The sequence below is a fragment of the Sorex fumeus genome, unplaced genomic scaffold (genome assembly GCF_029834395.1).
Source record: "Sorex fumeus unplaced genomic scaffold, SorFum_2.1 ptg000131l, whole genome shotgun sequence".
Classification (NCBI taxonomy): Eukaryota; Metazoa; Chordata; class Mammalia; order Eulipotyphla; family Soricidae; genus Sorex; species Sorex fumeus.
The window spans coordinates 13,253,097-13,273,450 of NW_026606188.1; the positions used below are offsets into that span (position 1 = coordinate 13,253,097).

General features: G+C 38.3%; 1 protein-coding gene across 1 annotated transcript in view; it reads left to right on the top strand.

Annotated features, from left to right (window-relative positions):
• FER (FER tyrosine kinase) overlaps positions 1-18,744 on the top strand; it is a 444,812-nt gene extending 426,068 nt beyond the window's left edge. The window contains exons 18-20 of the mRNA XM_056139057.1: positions 11,369-11,523; positions 16,833-16,955; positions 18,405-18,744. Coding sequence (XP_055995032.1) covers positions 11,369-11,523; positions 16,833-16,955; positions 18,405-18,547 — 421 coding nt within the window. The 3' untranslated portion in view covers positions 18,548-18,744. The remainder of the gene's footprint in view (positions 1-11,368; positions 11,524-16,832; positions 16,956-18,404) is intronic.
• Positions 18,745-20,354: the final 1,610 nt, after the last annotated feature.

Consider the following 20,354-nt stretch of genomic DNA (forward strand, 5'->3'; position numbering starts at 1 on the left):
GAAGGCATGCCTCTGAAGATACCTTGGATGGAAGTTGAAGTGATTATGCTAAGCGAAGTAAGTCATTAAAATAGTTCCTAGGTGGTATTAGCTTATATAAATATAGATAGCCAAAGCAAAATCTCCTGCCCTCATGCCTGGCTGTCCTCACTGGGGCCCCTTGGAGGGGGTCGGGTTGAGTTTCCCTCCCCACCCCGAGCAGAGCCCTGGTAGCTGAAGACCTCCGGAACCCAGCCACAGCCATGCTTAAGACCACTCTCCACATGCACAGACGAGCCTCACACATGAAGGAACCAGCAGAGGAGCCCAGGTGTGTGGGATCTGAGGCTGAGATCTCCAAGCCTGCTCAGATCGGGACTGGGCCTCCTCCACCCAGATCCCTCATTTTCCAGTAGCTAGACAGTTACATCCACCAATTGCACCGGCGCCATGTAATCCCATCAACAACCAAGATCCAGAGACTATAAAACCAAGCTCCCAGAAGCGCACAGCTGCATTTGTGGCCACATGACCTCTTATTGTCTATACTCACTCTCAGAGAACCTGGCTGGCTACCAAGAGTATCCTGCCCGCACAGCAGAGTCTGGCAAGCTCTCTGTGGCGTATTTGATATGCCAAAACTCAGTGACAGTGATGGGTCTTATTCACCTGACCCTGAAAGAGCCTGCAATATGGCACTTGCTAAAATCTCAGGGCTAGGACAAATGGAGACTTTACTGGTAGCCTGCTCAAGGAAATCGATGAACAGTGGGATGACAGTGATACAGTAAGACAAAATTACAACAGAAGTAACCCATAGATTCTGTGAAAAGCATGACACATAGGGGTAAGAAAGTAGGGAATGGGTAGACGGGATTATTTTGAACACTGTAATGGGTATTTGATGATACTGGTAGGGAGAGTTGAACACATAGAGAGGGATGAAGATGTTCTCCCCAAAATCTTACAGCATTGTAAGCCAATGATAGGTCAATAATTAAAAAATAGACTATAGTACCAGAAAGGCACAACTATTACCTAATATCACCTAAAATTATATTGTTGATATTAAAATATTTGCTATATCATGAAATTGTAAAATTCTATACCCTTCCTAAGGTCCAGTTAGGTGCTTATTCCACATATAACTTCACCAAGGTACAGTGGTAAACACTTGCATTACCTCACTTGCTGTACACTTCGCTGAATGTTATTAAGCAGTTGTCAATTTTTTTCTTGTGATTTCAAGATTACTGTAAATTTACCAGAAGTCTCTGATCAGATAGGTATTAAATGTTGAGTAAGTCTCACTTTGTTCATCTTGAGTTTTTCAGACACTTTAATCTGAAGTAACTCTGGCCTGTAAGTTGGGAACATAGATTTCATTAAGTAGTCAAAAGTACTCATGTTTATGCAAAATTAATATTTGCTTAGGTATGTAGTCTCTTATGAATCAAAATGGATTTTGTATCAATCATATCAAACAATCACAGAACAAATAAAAGCTATTCTAAAAAGACATTTATTGAATATTTTTAGAAGTTTAATAGAACTACATGAAGAGAATAATAACTGCATATATGAACTCAAGTCTTAATGTAGTACCATAAAAATAAGTTCTTATCAAACATAATATGAATTAAAATTGGACAAAGATAAAGCAAGCTCTCCTGATTATGGAAAGAAAATATAGAGAGACAGAAAAGCAATTGAATTTCAGATCTTTGTTTCAAGATAAAAATGAACTATTATAAAATAGACCTACATTCATAATTTAGATGCTCTTATTTCAATTTCATACATGGGAAGCAATCATAGGACTGAAGGAAATTTATTATAAGGTCACCTGGGACATCATTTCATAAAAATATAAAACATTAGAAATTGAAATGCAAGTAATGAAAATTTTATTTCAAAAGAATATAAATGTATGCAAAAAAAGACTTGTTGAGATATAGAAAAAAGGAGCCATAACTTTTCTTGAATTCATATAAATATTGAAAAGTGTTTTCTGTTAACAGGATACTTGTGTCTTGTGGTTTCCCTTTGTGCACAGGGCACAGGTTGTTCTAAGTATGCTTTCTGTGTTTGTGTGAAAAGGTGAGGCCCCTTCCCAGCTGCCTGATAGGTAGCACAGGTCTACTAGGGACATTAAACAGGACAGAATGCAAGTGTCCATGCAGCTGTTTCTCACTGTGAAAATGGGAGAAGCAGAGCATAGTCCATAAATGGGCCTCTTAGCAGTGTTCAGAGTTGGTGGCTTCCCCAGCACAAAGAAGATAATCTTATAAAGAGTTAACCACCTGCTGATGATCCAGTATAGTATCTCAGTCTAGATGCATCCCATCATCATCAGTGTGTTTGCTCATTAGTACCTGAACATTCTGCAGACTATAAAAATGTAAATGCTCCTGGAGCTCATTCTGGCACCACGTGCAGCACAGACTACACAGTTGCTCTCTCCGTTTATGGACCTTTTATATCTTAATTTCAGTCCCAGTGTGAGTAATGTATGTCACACCATAGAAGTATAAGTGATAACAAATGATTTTGAGAAATTGTTTATGTGTCTCTGTACGGAAATAGAAAACTAAAGCAAAAAGTGAAATAGAAAACACTGCATATTCTAGTCCTCTCAATATATTCTATCTTCTATAACCTAAATACTGAGTCAGTTGCTCTGTTTAATGAAAATTATATTGGGAAAGAATCCAAGTCTTGGGAACAAAATGGCAAAAATCTATTTCCTTAAGGATTACAAAGTATAACTTTTGACAAGATAAAATGAACACTATTTCAAAGAAACCAAAAGAACACAGCACTAGAGGATGCTGCCAGAACAGAACTTTAGAGAAAGATAGAGACCACTCCTAACGCAGCCACTTATCTGGACAAGTTATTTAATCTCTGTTTCTTTAGAGGCATACAAATAGGAATTAAATATAATGGAAAACTCCTGGTATCATACCTGACACATACTATTATTCTGACATCACTGAAAGAAAAAAGTATTTTTTGGTTGTAACTCATGTTACTGAACTTGAGTGATAACTGCATTGTGATCACTTAATGCTGGGCAGATAATGTTGACCCCATTCCATGACACTCTTTTTTTTTTTTTAGGTTGTTTTAGGGCTGGAGCGATAGCACAGCGGTAGGGCGTTCGCCTTACAAGCGGCCAACATGGCCGACCCGAGTTCGATTCCTCCGCACCTCTCGGAGAGCCCGGCAAGCTACCGAGAGTATTCGATATGCCAGACACAGTAACAACAAAGTCTCCAATGGAGACGTTACTGGGCCCACTCGAGCCATACAATAGTGCAATGCAATTGTTCTTGTTTTGTCAGAACTTGAAATAAGACATATAAAATCAGCTTCACTTATCCCCAACCTCTGGGATACTGGTTTGTGTCTAGGTCAGTTAGAGTGAGGAATTTGGGGGCCTTATAAGTTTTCGTCTCAAGCATTGTTACTTACTGATAGCGGAGTATTAGCCAAACCCAGGAGGAATAGTTCCCTTGCCAAAAAATAAAGACCTTTCTTATGCACCACATGAGTCCTGACTTTGTGGCATCATAGCCACAGGTAGTAAGTGATGTCTGGTAAAGAAGCCTAGCAAAGAAAAACACTAGCTTGTCCTCACAGCTCTTGGTGTGCCGTGCTGTTTCCTCTGAGAGATGTTATGATCACAATAATGATGCCCGATGGGGTACTGAGCAAAGCAAATGTCTGCACATCATTGCTTGCTGGCGACGGGTTTCTGGTAACTTCTCTCTGGTCTCCTTTTAACCTTAATTAGGCTGCCTTACAGAAGGCATGACTTAGAAGACACCTCTGCTACGCATTCAGGATGTTCACTTTGAATCTTTACATAAGATCACCCGGAAGACATAGAGGACTATTTCTATCTCCTTTCAGCAGCCAGCAGCCTTTGCTGTTCTATTCCTCAGCAGGTGGTAGATGCAGCCATCTCTGTCTCCCCCACCCACACCTGTGGAGGGACAGCACCAGCCTCATCAGAAATTTCCACCTGAATTTCTCTAGCATGTGCTTCTGTCTCCTGGGCAGAGCTGAACAAAGACAGGAACAGACGTTGTAAGAGGGGAGAGATGTTTGTCTGCCTTATCTCCCAGTTTCTATAGTCAGTTCCCAGCCAGAGATTCTATCTGCTGTCTCTGCCTCCTTTCATGCCTGTTGGAATATTAGGCAAACAAATCATGCAGTGCACATTTATTGCCTGAGGCTTTAAGGTTTTATTTTAATTCATAATTCAGGCTCCAAAGACCCCATTTTCATTCACTCAATCTTACTGCAAGCCAAAGCAGTAAAGTTTTCTGTCAATGTGGTTGGAGTATTATTTACATGGTATTGGAGGTATCTCTGTGTATGTTAGTTGTATATTGTTTCCTTCTGGAACTGTAATCCTCATTTGAGAAGGTGAACCTCTGAAAAGAGATGACAAGGGACATACTGTTAGTTATAAAGCAGAGATCTTGTTCTGAGGAAAGTACTAACACTAACATTTTGTAAATGACCACAATTTAAAAAGAAGTAAAACTTTTTCAATTAACTCTTTAACGTTGACAAAGCCACAACTGTTGAAACAATTCTAGAGTTGAATTTTTTTTAGAAAACAAAGTTCCAATAATAAAATCAATAAGTTTAAAAATTTATTTTTATGTGAAATTGTTATATCTTAACAAAAGATTGTTAAGTCTCTGTTTGTTGCTAATTGCGCCCACTGTGTTAATCTTTATTTGTTGAGTTTAGTTTCTTCTGTGTTACTTTCCCATCTAACTTGGTGTTCTCCTATTGGGATTTCAGTAGTGAGGAATTAGGAAGGGTCAAGCAACAGGATCTGTGAATGGGGCCAATGAGTTGGCATGGCGGCAGATATGGGTGGTGGACATGGCTGCCAGGGCTTCTGGAAGGGCATGGGGGGAGGCTGCCCACCCCCATTCCAAGAAAACTCCAAAGTTCTCAGCCTGGGCACCAGAATACCTGAAAGTTCTTGCAGTTTGTCATCTCTAGAGAGAGTATTGGTGGACAGTGGAGTTGAGCCATTGGCATGCCACACCAGTGGGGTGTGGTGGGTTCAACTGCCAAGGCTTTAGCAGGGCTTGTAAGTGGCCTGATCCACTACTGAGGGCACCCCAGAGTTTTCAGCTGAGCGACTGGTGAGTCCATAAATTTTAGCCGCTTGGTTTGTGTTTACTCAGAGATTTAGTTGTGAATCGGTAGATCAGAGCTTGTGGGTGAGTTGGAAGGGAGATTAGGTGTGCACTGGGCTTCTATTAGGCCACTGTCAAAATTAGTCTCCATGCATTAGTAGATATGTTTCTGAAACTATGTTCCATTAAACTGTGTATTAATAATAGCAAAAGTTGCTGTAAGATTTTTAAATCAAGTTAGTTTAAATCCTTCAACCCTGTTCTCCTTTATGAAAATTATTTCAGTTATTTTAGAACTTTGAATTCTCGTGCCCATTTTAGAGTTGGTTTTTCTAATATTACAGATATTTCTGATTGAATAAATTGTAAGTGTGTTAAATCTATTAATTTGATAACAATTTCCATCATAATAGTATTTGGAAAGTTTCTATAAGCACAGAACATCTTGTTTATTAATTTATATTTTTAATGTCTTATTACTGACTTACAGTCTTGAGGAATTTCAAGGGTTTAGTTATAATTGTCACTATTCCCACACAAAAAGATACTTCTTCCCATATCTTTCCTCCACCTCCCTTCCTTTGCCACTAGTAACCACTATAGATTTCACTGACTCTAGGAATTAGTTTTACTGTTTTTTTTAGTTTGTTTTTGAGTTCATATTTCATAAATAAGGGAAATCATTGGATAATTGTCTTTAACTCTTATTTCCTTTAGCATAATCATCTCAAGATCGATCAATTTTTCCCAAATGACACAATAGATTTTTTTTTTTTAGTTTTAGAGTAGCATTCTATTAAGTTTATATACCATACTCATTTTCTCGTGTCATTTGTTGATGGGCACTTACATTGATTCCATGTTTTGGGCTGCTATGAATAGTTGCTCCTTTGTATATTGGATGCAAATGTTCTTTCAAATTGTGCTTAATTTTTTTAAGCTGCATGTCTAGTAAGAACTGGCTTAAATAAGAGTCCTTTGGAATAGAAGTAGTTAAAGAGTACTGTGCTATGAGTAGGTTTTTCTTTCACCTTTGAGTGTGATGTTAGAAGTTAAATTTGGGGGAGATACCCTTTCCAGGTTAAGTAAATTCCTGAATATTTTTAGTTTGTTGAGCATATTATCTTAAGTACGTATTGAATATTGTCATGTTTTTTTCTTCATCAATAAAATGATTTTATTCTTTTTCCCCAGTACACTCTTTCAGTAAGTTGAGTTATGTTACCTTTAAGATATTAACCAACCTTGCATGGCTAGAATAAACCACATTTAATCATGACGTATATATTGTTAGACAGAATTAATACTCTTTATGAGGGTATTTTTCTTTTATTGTCAAATAGTGTTCTTTTTCAGGCTTTGCATTAGACTTCTACAGGTTTCTTATGAGTTGGGTAATTATGATATTTTTCTGAAAGTGTTTGTATAATGTTATTTCTTCTCTAAATAATACTACTTACTAGTGAAACAATTTGGGTTTGAAGTATGAATTTTAACACTAACTTGTAGTAGATATCTAGCTTTTTGGTTTTCTTCTTGAGTTATTTGAAAGTTATACTTTCAAAATATATATATATTTTATCTAAGCTGTTAAAATTTGCAACATTATTTTTCACCATCTATACCCTTTCAAGATATGTATAATCAGTAGTAATGACTTCTTTTAATTCTTGTAACTCATAAATGAGATATTTGATTCTTATCTGATACTGGATAATTTTAGAATTTTATTTTATCTCTTGACTCTGAATATTTTTCTATATCATTTTAGTGGTTTTTCTAAAGATTACAAAAATAGATTATCCACCCTTTCATATACTGTTTAGAGTTGTGATGTACCATTTTATGCTAAAATTCAAGAAACTTGCAAACAACTAGGCCCCTTTACTCACACCCAAACTTTATACTGTAGTTGTCCAGTGTGTAATATTTATATACATCAAAAAGCAATTAGATACAGTATTTTTTGTGCCAGTCATCCTTTGAATAACTTAAGAAGAGTAGTATTTTACATTCACTTAATTATCATTTCCGTTGTTCTTTTTTCTTGTTTCTTTTTTTTCCTTTTGGCAGCAAGGGGATGGAGGGTACATCTGGAAGTCCTCGGGGCTTACTTCTGGCTCTCTGGTCAGGAATAACTCCTAGGGAGGCTTAGGCGACCAAATGAAATGCCAGGGGTCAAACCTAATTCAGCTGCGTTTAAGGCAAGCGCCTTACCCATTTGTACTATATCTCTGGCCTCATGTTGTTCTTCTTTCTGTTCCGATATACCAGACTTATTTCTCGTATATCCCTTCAAATGTCATATACATTGCTTTTTTTAAATAATATTTCTGCACTTAAATTATCCTTAGTTTTTCTTCACCAAACAATGCCTTTTTCAGCCTTCACTCCTTGGAAGATACTTTTAGTGACCATAGACAAAGACACCTGCAAGAATCCTTATTGGGAATTCCTTCAATCTGCAGATCAATTTGGGAAGCATTATCATCTTTAAAAATGAAAAGTTTATTTAGTTTCTGCCCCACTCGTGGGCTTAAGCCAAAACACATGCAAGTTCGAGCACACAAGCAAGTGAGCTTTTTCATGCCATGACTCACTCTCCCCAAAAGGGCCTCCTTCATATTGAAGATCCTGGCTCTCCTGCTCCCTCCCTCACACACCCCCCTCCCATTACTGTGTCACTGAAAGCCATTATTTATATTCAGAGAAAGGCTTTAGGGGAAATGAGGTACAGAACTTTAAAATAGGAAGCTCATTTCCATACAGTTGCCTTTGCCACTTAACATTGTCTAAAGAATCCACCTGTGTTTCTTACTTTGGGGAGTCTTGGGGGAATTAATTTTTATTTTTCATCCTGATATCTTAGTTATAATCATCAGTAGTCATGAATTATGAACTTGAAGTATCATTCCAGAATGAAAACTCAAAAGGTAGATTTCTGAAGACAGATAATCTGAATCTGAAATTTAATATGCTTATTCTCATCATTCAAAAAAATCTCTTTTACTATATTTAACATTAGTTAAATGTGATAGATAGATAGATCTCACTAAGTCAAATGCAACCAGAGCCTGCCAAAATTACCTCCAACGGATTGTTCTTAATTTTCTGTACTATCAGTGCATTTAATGTTTAATAACATTCAGTAAAGTATTAAACAGTGTTTTTCAGGCCAGAGACATAGTACAAAAGGTAGGGCATTTTACTTATATGTTTCCACCCTAGGTTCAATCTCTAACTCTTCTTTATGGTCACTTGAGCACCATCAGGAGTGAGTCCTGAGCACAGAGTCTGGAGTAAGTTCCGAACACCATCAGGTGTGGTCCAAACACCAAAAGAAAATAGATTTTTCTCCTCCAATTCTGGGATAGGATGGCAAGTAAAGGAAAGGAAGTCCCTAAATATAGATCAAAAGTAACATGTAATCTAATATTAGTTAAACATCCAATAAGCATTGATACCTTCTAAACAATAAACTGCATTGTGGGTATTATGGATTATAACAAAATAATAGAAAAGAAATAACCTGCTGAAAAACATTAGCAAGCTTAGCATATAAAGTCATTTGCTCCAAAACCAATGACCCCAATTTCAATACAGATAATGACAACTAAGTTTTTATTCTGCTGATAAATTAAGAAAATAATGTAGAAGCCATTATGTTTCAGCTACTTCTCTGTTACTTAAACTTTGAATTTTTTTAAATGTGAAGAGTTTCAACTCCCCTCTTTGGAAGCATATTTTACAGACCTCCTTTGTAGCCAAGAGTTTCCAGGTGCCACCTGTGCAGTCATGACAGTCTTAGAAATTATTTTTAAAGACATTTATACATGCTATTCCGGGGCCTCTTGCAGCAATTGCGAGGGTGGCAATAATCAACACAACTGGAAACACTGATGACAATCAAGCTATCACTCAAGACTTCTTTTAAGTCATATATTCTATGCTAGTACTCTACAAACATTCACTCATATAATCCTAGGTTAGCCCCTCTGCCCCAAGAAGTTACTCTTCAGTGCTCAGGAGTGATAGTTTTCACAGCTCTGCTGGCTAAATGTCATAATGCTGGGACTTGCTGACAGATTCTGTTCAGGTCTAATAGTGCTGTGACCACCAGGACCATCCTGGTTGTACTCGGGGACTACCAAGATCACCCAGTGGTGCTCTGGGTACCATGTGACACAAGGGATCAAACTTGGGCTATCTTCATAATAGGCATGCACTATAGCCCTTGGACTATCTACTTTGGCCTAGGTTATGTTTCTGTAGATGAATAAAAGGAGGCTTAATAAATCAAAGTTATACAAACAGTAAGTGTCAGAGTTAGGATTTATTGTGGCCAGTTGTGCTGTGAGTGGGACATAGAGTTCCTGTGCCAATATGTTATTTCCTTCTAGCAGATAAAGTTAAGTAGGTAAATGAGGAAGCTTATCACTGCCACTCACTTTGTCTGGCAATAAGACCCTCATCTCACTCTTTCAGTGGATGTCTGTGTTACATATGAAGACTGAAAATCAGTTACAGATAAAATATTAGCCTTGGATCATTTTCCTTGTGAAAAAAAATTGATCTTCGCAGATTTGTAAGAGAGCATTATTACATTACTAGTGCCTTCCAAGTTTCCTACTTAAATACAATACAATTTCTCTAGTATCAATTATATTCAGCAATTTCAAGGTTAATACTATTGTCACCAGTCAACTGTTGATTTAAGTCAGTTTCGCAGGCTACCTCCTATGTGATAAATCAATCAGATAATTAGACTTTTAAGTTTTTGGAAGTCCTGAGTCATGTTTTATGGTCAGAAATGTCTTTCAAAGTTGAAAGTAAAACTGGTTGATGTTCCTCCATTTTAAGGAAATAATTTAGAAGTAGGGGCATAAACCAGACAGTCTGCTTCCAGCATGGATCTCTCTAGAAAAAGGAAGGTATTCATGTGGACCTATGTTTATATGTATATATTCACTGAACAGTATTTACTGAGCATCTACTAGCTCCCAAATACTAATGCAGCTCTGAAGACAGGGAAGGATTCTATTAACTCTTCTGTTTTTTCATACCTGAAATCTTACCATTCTGTATAATATTTTTACCACATGCATAAATATGCATAAATACCATAGCCTTTATATTCGAGACTTAAGTTATTGACCTCCCCTGTCTCATTTTAGTATTGTTTCAGTTGCTTAGGTTCAAAATATCCTGGAGGTCATCTACAATTCTTTTTTCTCTCCTATTCCATAATTATTCTATCAGGAAATCCTGTTGATTGTACACCTAAAATATTCTCTAAATCTGACAGCTGACCACTGTCCTTTTAGTGCAGGCTCTCCTGGACTTAATAATAATCTTCTGAGGGGTCCCTGTTCTGCCTGTCCATTTTCCACTTGGTGCTCTCTAGTGCTCCCAGATCTGACTCAGGCCGTGCCACTCCTCCAGGCAGAACTCTTCAGATGCTCTCAGCACACTTCGAATAAAATTCAGTTTATCAATTCAAAGCCATCTATCACTTACTCATTGGTTTCCCCTGAGTTAATTTACTAGTCTCTCCCTCCATTCCATTGTGGCTCTGCTGACTTCCTTGGTATTCCCTGGAATTTACAAAATTATAGATACATGCAAGGGATCAGGTTGGAGGGGAACCAGAGCCATAGCATTACATAGAGTTTTGTCTGTCTCCAGTGCAACAGTTGCCAATCTCTCTGGCCTGTGAGCTCTAGGACTTTACTGCCAGACTCTGCAGTGGTTAGTGGGTGCGTGCAGCTATTTCAGTAAACCAAACGTTGAAAATTGTTTTCTTGGGACACGGCTATGTGTGAGTGTTCAGTACCCACATAAGACCTGTGATTCCTTGGACAGGACAGCACAGAGGGAGAATACACCTGCATCTTGGAAGTACTGCTCTAGGAAAGCCATGCTGGCAGCAGGGATGCTGTGAATTTTTCTCCTCACCCCAGAATCAGTATTTTTCTATTTAAATGGAAATCTATGTGGTTCCTAGGAAATTAGCATGTGGCCTGCTCAATATGCAAATGTTCTTGTGGGTGACTTTTACCTATGATAGGAAAGATGGGAAGGACTGGTAAATCATAGGCATTTTTAACCTCATTATAAATACATTGCAAATGTGAAAATGCAAAGTGTGGAAGTCATAAATGTGAAAGCAGCTTTCAATTTGCTTTAATGGGTGTTTTCTATGTCTTTTTGTAACCTAGGGATCTTGCTGCAAGAAACTGCCTGGTAGGTGAAAATAATGTTCTGAAAATCAGTGACTTTGGAATGTCTCGTCAGGAGGATGGTGGTGTGTATTCATCTTCTGGCTTAAAGCAGATTCCCATTAAATGGACAGCACCAGAAGCTCTTAATTATGGTAAGAATCATCTATTTTTCTTTTGGTAGTTAAAAAATGTTATTTTGATTTTAGACTACACCCAGTGATGCTTAGGGTAATTCCTGGCTCGGCACTCAGGAATTACTTCTGGCAGTGCTCAGGGGACCATATGGGATGCTGAGGATCAAACCTGGGTCAGTTGTAAGGCAAGCACCCTATTCACTGTGCTGTCACTCCAGCCCAAGGGATTTTTTTTCTTTTTCTTTTCCTTTTTTTTTTAATTGAATTATGAGATTTGCAGTTACAAAGTTGATCATGATTGGGTTTCAGTCATTTTTTAAAAATGACTATCAGCACAAAATATTTAGAGGCAAAATTAAAGAGAGTAGAGTTGATTTTTTTTTAATTTGAGGATCAACACAAATGATGTGTAATTGTTCATGTTTAGTAAGTACATGTGAGCACAAACTTCATTCATTGACCCTATTGATCAGATTCCTGTACTTAATATTCCTGTATCTAAAATATGTTTACACTTATCTGCACTTTTAGATATGACTATGCAGATAAGAGAGAGTTTCCTTTTAGTCACAAATTGATTGATTTTAATAGTCATACAGAGAGCAAAAGTGTTGCTTTAACTCTGGTCCATTTCTTCATCTTTATTTTAGATCTATAAAAAGTGAATTTATGATGTTGAAAGACTGAGAAAAACAAATTCTGAACAACAGGTGATTATAAAGTACATACTTGTTGTTTATAAACACAATATTATCTTTGAAGTTATGTTTTAAAGTTAGTGATGAGAAAATGCTCAAAATATTAAATTTAAAAAAAGTAATTTCTAGAGGATTATTATGAAAAACTCCTAACTCATGGAACACACACAGCTACCTGGAAAACCAGAATACTTTGTCCCTGAATCATACCCCATTATTTGATTTGCTAGGCCCCTCTATGATGCAAGCCGCCTATAGCCATAAATTAGAGTATGTCTATTTTTATTCCTTGGCATGCCTAGAATCTAATAGATCTTCAGGCTTGATGTCAAACTCATGAACAAAATTCCGTAAGCACAGGATTGTCTATACTCTGATCTCTTTTTATTTTTCCACTAAAAATGTATTTTTGAGGAATGATTGGGGTTGCTCTTCATTATTTATTTTATTTGTTTTTAATTTTGAGTCTTTTTTGCTTTTTTATTGGTTGAAATAGTACAATAGACAGTATTGTTAATAATGATTTCACTGTATTTAATTCCAACACCATACCCATCACTGGTTTACCCTCCTCCCTCACCCATCATCCCCAGTAATTGGTTCAGTAATCTTATGTAGTGGTAGGTCCTAACAATCAAGTCTATCAATTTTAGTAGTTACTCATTCTGCAAACCAGTATGGTTTGTTAGCATCTTAGCCTTTGGAACTTGTGTAAATCTTATCAGGAGAGGGAGATGGGAGTAACATTGTTAAATAGCAGGAATTTTTTCACAGAAATTTGTATGCTATTGTAATCAGAAATAAATTATAAGTCAAATTGTGCTTTAAATTTAATAAAAATTATTTTTTATAAAATTATATTTTCAGTAAGGAAATATTTTCAATAAGGATAGCAGTATGAGGGGATGAGGGGCCAGAGCTATAGTACAGCAGGTGGGGCATTTGCCTTGCACGCGGTTGACCCGGGTTCAATCTCTGGCATTCCATGTGATCCATCAGGTACCGCCAGGATTAATTCCTGAGTGCAGAGCCAGAAGTAACCCCTGAGCACCTCTGGGTGTGACCCAAAAAAGCAAAAACAAAAAAGAAAAAGCAATATGAGATATGGGTTGGTAAATCAGTATAATATTTTAATTAAAATAAATCATAAAATATATTCTGTGTAATGAAAAGTTGCCTCATCATTTAAAAAATAATAAGTATTTATAAATGCCTTGATATAATACCTATGGCAAGGACAAACAAGTATTAGAAGGCAGAATTGTAGCACTGGATTTGCACAGTGGTATCCTTTGGATGACAGAGCACTGTTAGGGACATTGGTGACAGTGATGGTGATAGTGGTGATGGTGTTATTGTTATTGTAGAATTATGCAAGGGGTGTTGCAACTGGATTGGGAGACCAAATGTCTTACCAGTAAAAGTCAGCTCTCTAAAATTTCTCATAACCATGTTGGCCAGATTATCTTTATGATTTGCTTTTAATCTTGCTGTTGAGATATTAAGCCAGGGCAAAAACTGTATTTTAATACAGGTATTTTAGTTAAATCTGAAGCTGACAAAAGTATTTACAATTCAAATTTTAATTCCAAATACTTGTAAGAGCCAGAACTAAAGAACAGCTATAAGGATCTTTGGCAGTTTTGTACAGTCTTTAATAATTAACCTAACATAATACAAAACAATTTAGGTGACAAAGTGGGAGAACTTAGTGGTAGGTGAGGAAGAAGTTTGAATATTTATTACCCATCTGATAAGGGCATTCCTGAGAGCTTACAAGGCTCAGGGCATCTTTGAAAAGTTTTTCTTGGTTCTCACAGGCTGTAACTAATAAAAAGTTTCATGTTACATTTCTTTTATATTTTATAGAAAAGCTTTTTTTATGATTGACAGTAAGATTTTACCAAGGGTCTTCTCTTTCCCACTGATTCTTCAGTCCTGGCCCAGAAAAGATGAAATATTGCCCAGGTCTCTCTGAAGTGTGCAATCTAGGAAGATAGAAAAAAACAGCCTACATTCTAAGAACCTCTTTTAAACAGTATTTATTCTATTATATTAGTTTATAAGCCAGTTTAATGACAACAGGTTACTAGTTTAACAGCTAATACACATTTGGGTTTGTTTGTTTGGGTTCGGAGCCCTTCTCCGGCAATCTGCAGGCTACTCCCAGCTCGGTGCCAGAATGGGACAGGCGCCTACTTGTAAATCTCTCCAACCCACTAGGCTTGTTCTCAAGCGCTCTGCTTGGATCTTTTTTAAATCAAGTGGTAGCAAAAGGCCTTCAATAAAATGGAATCCCCTCTCTTTTCCTGATTCTAGTCATATAACTCCCCTTTCCAGAGACAAATACTCCTTAATCAGTGGCTGGGTGGTTGGAGTGATGGGGCTTCCAGAAAGTGCTTAGAGAACTCAGGAGCCACTTCCAGTGACACTGCCAACCAGGTTAATGACCCACTGTGAGCGCAGTACTGATAAACTGTGCCATGCTGGGGATTAACTGGGCCCCACACATGCAGAGCATGTGCCCTGACTCTGTGCCGCTTTCCTGGCCCAAACACATACACGCATACTCATATCTTCGGAGAGAGTACTCAGTCACATGTGTATATCACCTGCTCCCCTGCTTCCTGAAATAGAATGCTTGCTCGCCCTGTAACCTCATCAGCATGGACTGCCACTTCCCCAGCAATGCTGTCACCTAGAGTACTTTGTAAAGGGTAAAATAATGTATCAGTTATTAAAGTAAATTTTTCATTTGTCACTTGAGAATTTTGGGCTGATGTAGACTGATTTAATTAGTATGATGTAATTAGTCTTCTGAAAATTGAGAAAGACAGGATTTATGCTGAAAAGAGTCCTCATTCTTCATCAGGACCATCCTTCCTAATCTGTTATTTTATTACTTGCATCACCTTGGCAAATTCATCTACTTTTCTCTCTATACCTATATATTCTAATTCATAATGTCTCAAGGATATTGCGAAGATGAAATGTAAAGTGGAAAAGTAGCAAGGTGCTGTCTATACCTTAGTTATTCTTAGCTCATTAAATTTAGTCAGCAGAACCAAGATCAGATGTCAGTGTTAGGGAATTAGGTTGGCTTATGCCTACTTGATCTCTTAGACAGCATCTTACCAAAAAAAAGTATGGGAGGTGGAATAGATTCCGTATATTTTGTACTTTCACAAAGAATTCACCTGAAAGGTATTAAATTATTAGATGATAAACATTCAAAGAGTTAATATGGGGACAAGAAGAACAAACCCTCCAGTGAAAAGCATAGTGAATGTCATAAATACTGTCTGCAGAGAAAGCATGATTCGCAGCTGAAGGTGCTCAGTGAGTGTGCTCGTAGCTGGCATGAGGACCCCCCCCACACACACACACACACAGGTGCAGTGAGAGAGAGAGAAAGTCCTCTCACAGGACTCTTCATGGCTTCTGGAACTGCAATTAAGGCAGGAACCTCCATGGAAGATAGAAAATGGAATCATTCCAGAAGCCTCTAACACCACACCAAAAAAGGTAAAGGTAAAGGTAAAGGCCCTCCCATTGATCGTCGATTTGCTCGAGCGGGCCCAGTAACGTCTCCATTGGAGACTTGGTTGTTACTGTGTCTGGCATATCGAATACTCTCGGTAGCTTGCCGGGCTCTCCGAGAGGGGCAGAGGAATCGAACTCGGAGGAATCAAACTCGGGTCGGCCATGTTGGCCGCTTGTAAGGCGAACACCCTACCGCTGTGCTATCGCTCCAGCAGTTAAACTGTACAAGTCAGAGGCATAATTAAACAAAAACAAGCACGTTGAGGAAATTAATCATGGAATTTCTTGGTCTCTTGGAAATGGAAGGTGTTTTTCTGCTTCCCTTTGTCAATTTCACATTGATCAAAAGGAATTGTGTGTTGGTCTCTGTGTTTCTCTAGACTTCCGAAAAGGATTTCAAGAACTTAGCTCATCCAGCTCCATGAGGCATATGCAACCAAGATGTTTTCACAAGAAAAAAAAAAGAGACACCAGATAATTTTTTAATAAAGATGTAAAATGTTTTCATCAGCCAACTATGCTAGTTTCAACCCTATTCTAAACACACGGGGAAAAATATAATATCCATAAATGAAGCCATAAGTGGAGAAAGTGAGACCTTTGAACATTTAAGAATATCTGTAAAGAGTAATGGGTAAAAAAAGAGAAGTTGAAGTTAAGAAACTTTTCTTATTGCTTTAAGCGTGTTTGTAAATTGAAAGAAAGAAAATGATACAAGAAGACAAAATTACAGAAATTCAACTTATTTAATCTCATAGGCTTTGATACAAACTTGCATCTTCTTTTTATTAACCATCCATCTCATTAAGATACCACAGAAAAGTGAGCTTCCACCATGCTGACTGAAGATTAGTTCTGCATGGAGGAAAGTGATCTAGAAGCAGATCTGCATAAACTAGAGTCCTAGAAATTTTTCGTTGAATGGATAATATTGGAAGTCCTAGAGGCCAGCAAAGGGAGTAAAATCACTAGTTACTGAGTTCCTTGGTAAATTTAAATGTGTTTGTATGCAACTGATGGACATTCAAACTGGACATGGTTTTCTGTGTCCCCACTCACGTGGTAATGATTTTGTCCGCCTCGCAGGGAGATACAGTTCTGAGAGTGATGTGTGGAGCTTTGGCATCCTCCTCTGGGAGACGTTCAGCCTCGGGGTCTGCCCATACCCTGGAATGACAAACCAGCAAGCCCGGGAGCAAGTGGAAAGAGGTGAGCTCCAAACGAGTATCTGCCGCACTGACGTCCAACTGCAGAGGCGTTCGCTGTTTGTGGGGTAGAAGGCACTTCCTATTTAGTGCATGGATAGAGCTGAGGTGTTGATGAATCTCCCCAGAGCCCGTGGATGGCATGACTCTCGTGTTAGACAAAAGCGCTTACAGGCTGGAATCCAACACTTTAAAATAGGAAGCCACTAACTTTTCTTCCACACCTGCTGCCTGACAGGACAGGTGCAAGGTTCTGTTCTTCACCACCTTCAAGGAAAGTAGGAGGGTGAGGAATACTACTCCAGTCTTGAGTAGTATGACATACAGCATTAACACCATTATAAAGTGCAGTGTAGTCCTCGGGAGGAACTCGTGCTGGATGGAATTGGAGGGCATCACACTGAGAGAAGTGCTGAGAGCGTAAAGAGAAATGCCAGATGACCTCATTGATGCTCAGAGTATACAGAAACAGAGAACAGGACCGGGAAACCGGTACTGGGAACAACCCTGAGAAATAGCCCGCAGTACTGGGAGCTGAGGAGTCTGGGGTGGGAATGGACCCTGGGAGCATGGCAGTGGTGCGGAGTCTTGGCGCCATGTGGGAGGGGTTGGGGTGCCAGCGCCACAATTGTGAAACAGCCACTTCAGGACTGTTGGAACTTCAAGGGAAGACAATTTAAAGAAAAGACAGTTAATTTTTTGCCAACTGTGTAACATTGTAAGGAAACCTGAGTGCAGCCCCACCTCAGAGCTGGGAAGGTATCGCTTGCACGTGCAGCATCTCAGCTGCCAAAAGAACAACGTGCTTTTCCCACATGACAGTGCCCTTGTAGTGGGTTTCTGAGGGGGCCTGGCCTAGGACAAGATTAAGGAGGATAAATATCTTGCTTCCCTTGTACCTCCAGATTTTGTACAACCTGAGGCAGCCAGGCCCATACCCTCTTCCAGCACACAGCTGCCACATCACTAGAAAATGGAAACTTCAGAATTTTTTCTGGATTGTAAGGGAGTTTGATGCATTTATTTTTATTTCACCTTTGAAATAGTGTCTATATAATTTGATTCCACAATTCATAGCCTAGGCTATAGAGATGACTTTTCAAATTGCCCACAGCCTCTAAAACGAAACTCTAAAAGTCAGTATTTAGGGCCACTAAAATAAGCACATTCCTGTGCTGAATCTGACCTTCATTTTTCTGAGAAATGAACAAACATAAAATGGGATCTGTGAATTAAAATGTAATTCTATGACCTTATAATTTTGAATTCTGATTCACTTGTAGAGAGGGATAAAAACAAAAAACAGTTGGCCCTGTAATGGAATTTGGGGATTTTGGTTTCTAGTATATCTGCACTTAAGGCACTAAAATCCACAGCTGTCATAATGTCTTTTGTGATCATGTATTTCTCTTCTCCATTCTGATTATTTCCTCTTCTTCTTTTGGGTCTTCAGGTTACCGAATGTCAGCCCCACAGAATTGTCCAGATGAAATTTTTAAAATTATGTTAAGGTGTTGGGATTATAACCCTGAAAACCGTCCCAAGTTCATGGAACTTCAGAGAGAACTGGCTGGCATCAGGAAGAAGTTCTCCTAGAGATAGAGCAGCCCCTGCCACGGCCTCCCACTCTGTCCCCCAGACAGGGATACTCTTCTCATTCACAATGAGACTGTTCCACATTACCTGCAGCAGTCTGCTAAGATTATTTTTTATTAACTGTTTTTTAAAGAAATATGTGCCACTTGGAGACAAAAAAGTAAGGCAGATGCATTCAAGTCCTAGGCAGCTTTCTGCTTGGCCTCTGGCCCATGTAAATAGTGTGAAAACACAGGCTGCCAGGGCCTTTCTCTCACACTAGGACGACTGATGCTTCTCAAGAGTTTCCCACGTCAGACAGTTGATGGGCTGCTGTCCAGTGCTGCAGACCATATTCCGTCGGTGCTACAGGCTGCGTTGGCAGCATCATGTTTGCAGAGCACATTCCAACCAAAGTTAGATAAGACTATATTTGTGAACATCAGTTTATGCTGGGAATTGTTCGGATCTCCTGAGGTTTCTTCACTTTTTTTGTGCATAACGTATGAATCATTATGTTCCTATGTTAGTAGTAAAGTGGTAATTTCCTTCTTCTTGTCTAAGCATCAGAAAAATGGTGCACCAAACATTCTTAGAAAGAACTTGCTAGAAGTGAAGACAGGAGCTTTGGAGGGATATTCAAGAGAGCCGTAAGAGCAAGCAGGTGATGGTCTAGCAGAGAGCACCTGGGATAGTGTTCAAAGAAGAAACGAAAGTACAAAATCTGCCTCTTACCAGAGCAATGCCTTATAAATACAAACACACACACAGAGATAACACTAATGTTATGCCCTAACTTCATGGAAAGAATCTGTGAAATGTTTTCAGGAAATGGTCGATAAAGCAACAACAAAAAATGTCCTAGAGAAACTATAAAACATGCAGGTGCATAGAAATAGCAGTAGACTTTTAATTCAGTACCTTCACCTCATATGAGGCACCCAGAATTGAAGTTCCTTCATTTGTGCTAGCTATCAGAATTCCATGACCCTAGGTCTTAGACACACTCATGTGTGGATACACTGTCATACTCACACGTATATACAAACTACCATGAAATGCAGGTGTTAATGATGAATAGTAAAGAAGTCAAATGAACATTATTGAGGGAAAAGATGTAAGGGCAGCCCTACTATTTCCACTTTTTTCCTCAATTTACCCTTATACTGCTACCTGAAAACTCTGAACATTAGCTGTCATGTTTGTGAATACAGTTCTGAAGATTTTCATATGAAAACTGTGTGACACAGTCAAAGGTAGGATCTGTTCACCTAAATCAATCATATTGAAGGAACTTGCCCCATGTTTTGTATATAGTCATTTCTCAGGATAAATATGTGTTAGGAGATGGTCATACTCAGGGGTAAATAGGAGCTTTCTGTGAGCACTCAGGCCTGTGCCCAGATAAATAGCACTGTGTGGTTTTTTGGTCTACATTTATGGGAAGAGTTTATGAGATAGAAATTCCCCCCTGCCCTTTCCAACAATTTGATAACTATAAATTCATTGTGCAGAACACATGCCCAATACTTTAGGGAGGATAAAAGATAATACCGAAGAGATTATCCTTGCGTCTGTCATTTCCATCTCCTGGCAAATTTTATTCACACTTAATGAGTCCTACATTCAGGCTAAAGTGAAAAGATGTAATAAACTTGTTCTCAAACATACATTTCAATATAGAGAGCTTTAAAAAAATGTTTTCCCCTTCAGTAAAATATTCTAAGTAAATAGAAACTTCTTTTGATGGTCTATACTATGATAAATTAGAGTACTAACTCATGAAAGGAAGTTAAGGGCTGTGATTTTCAGGAACTTGTTAGACTCC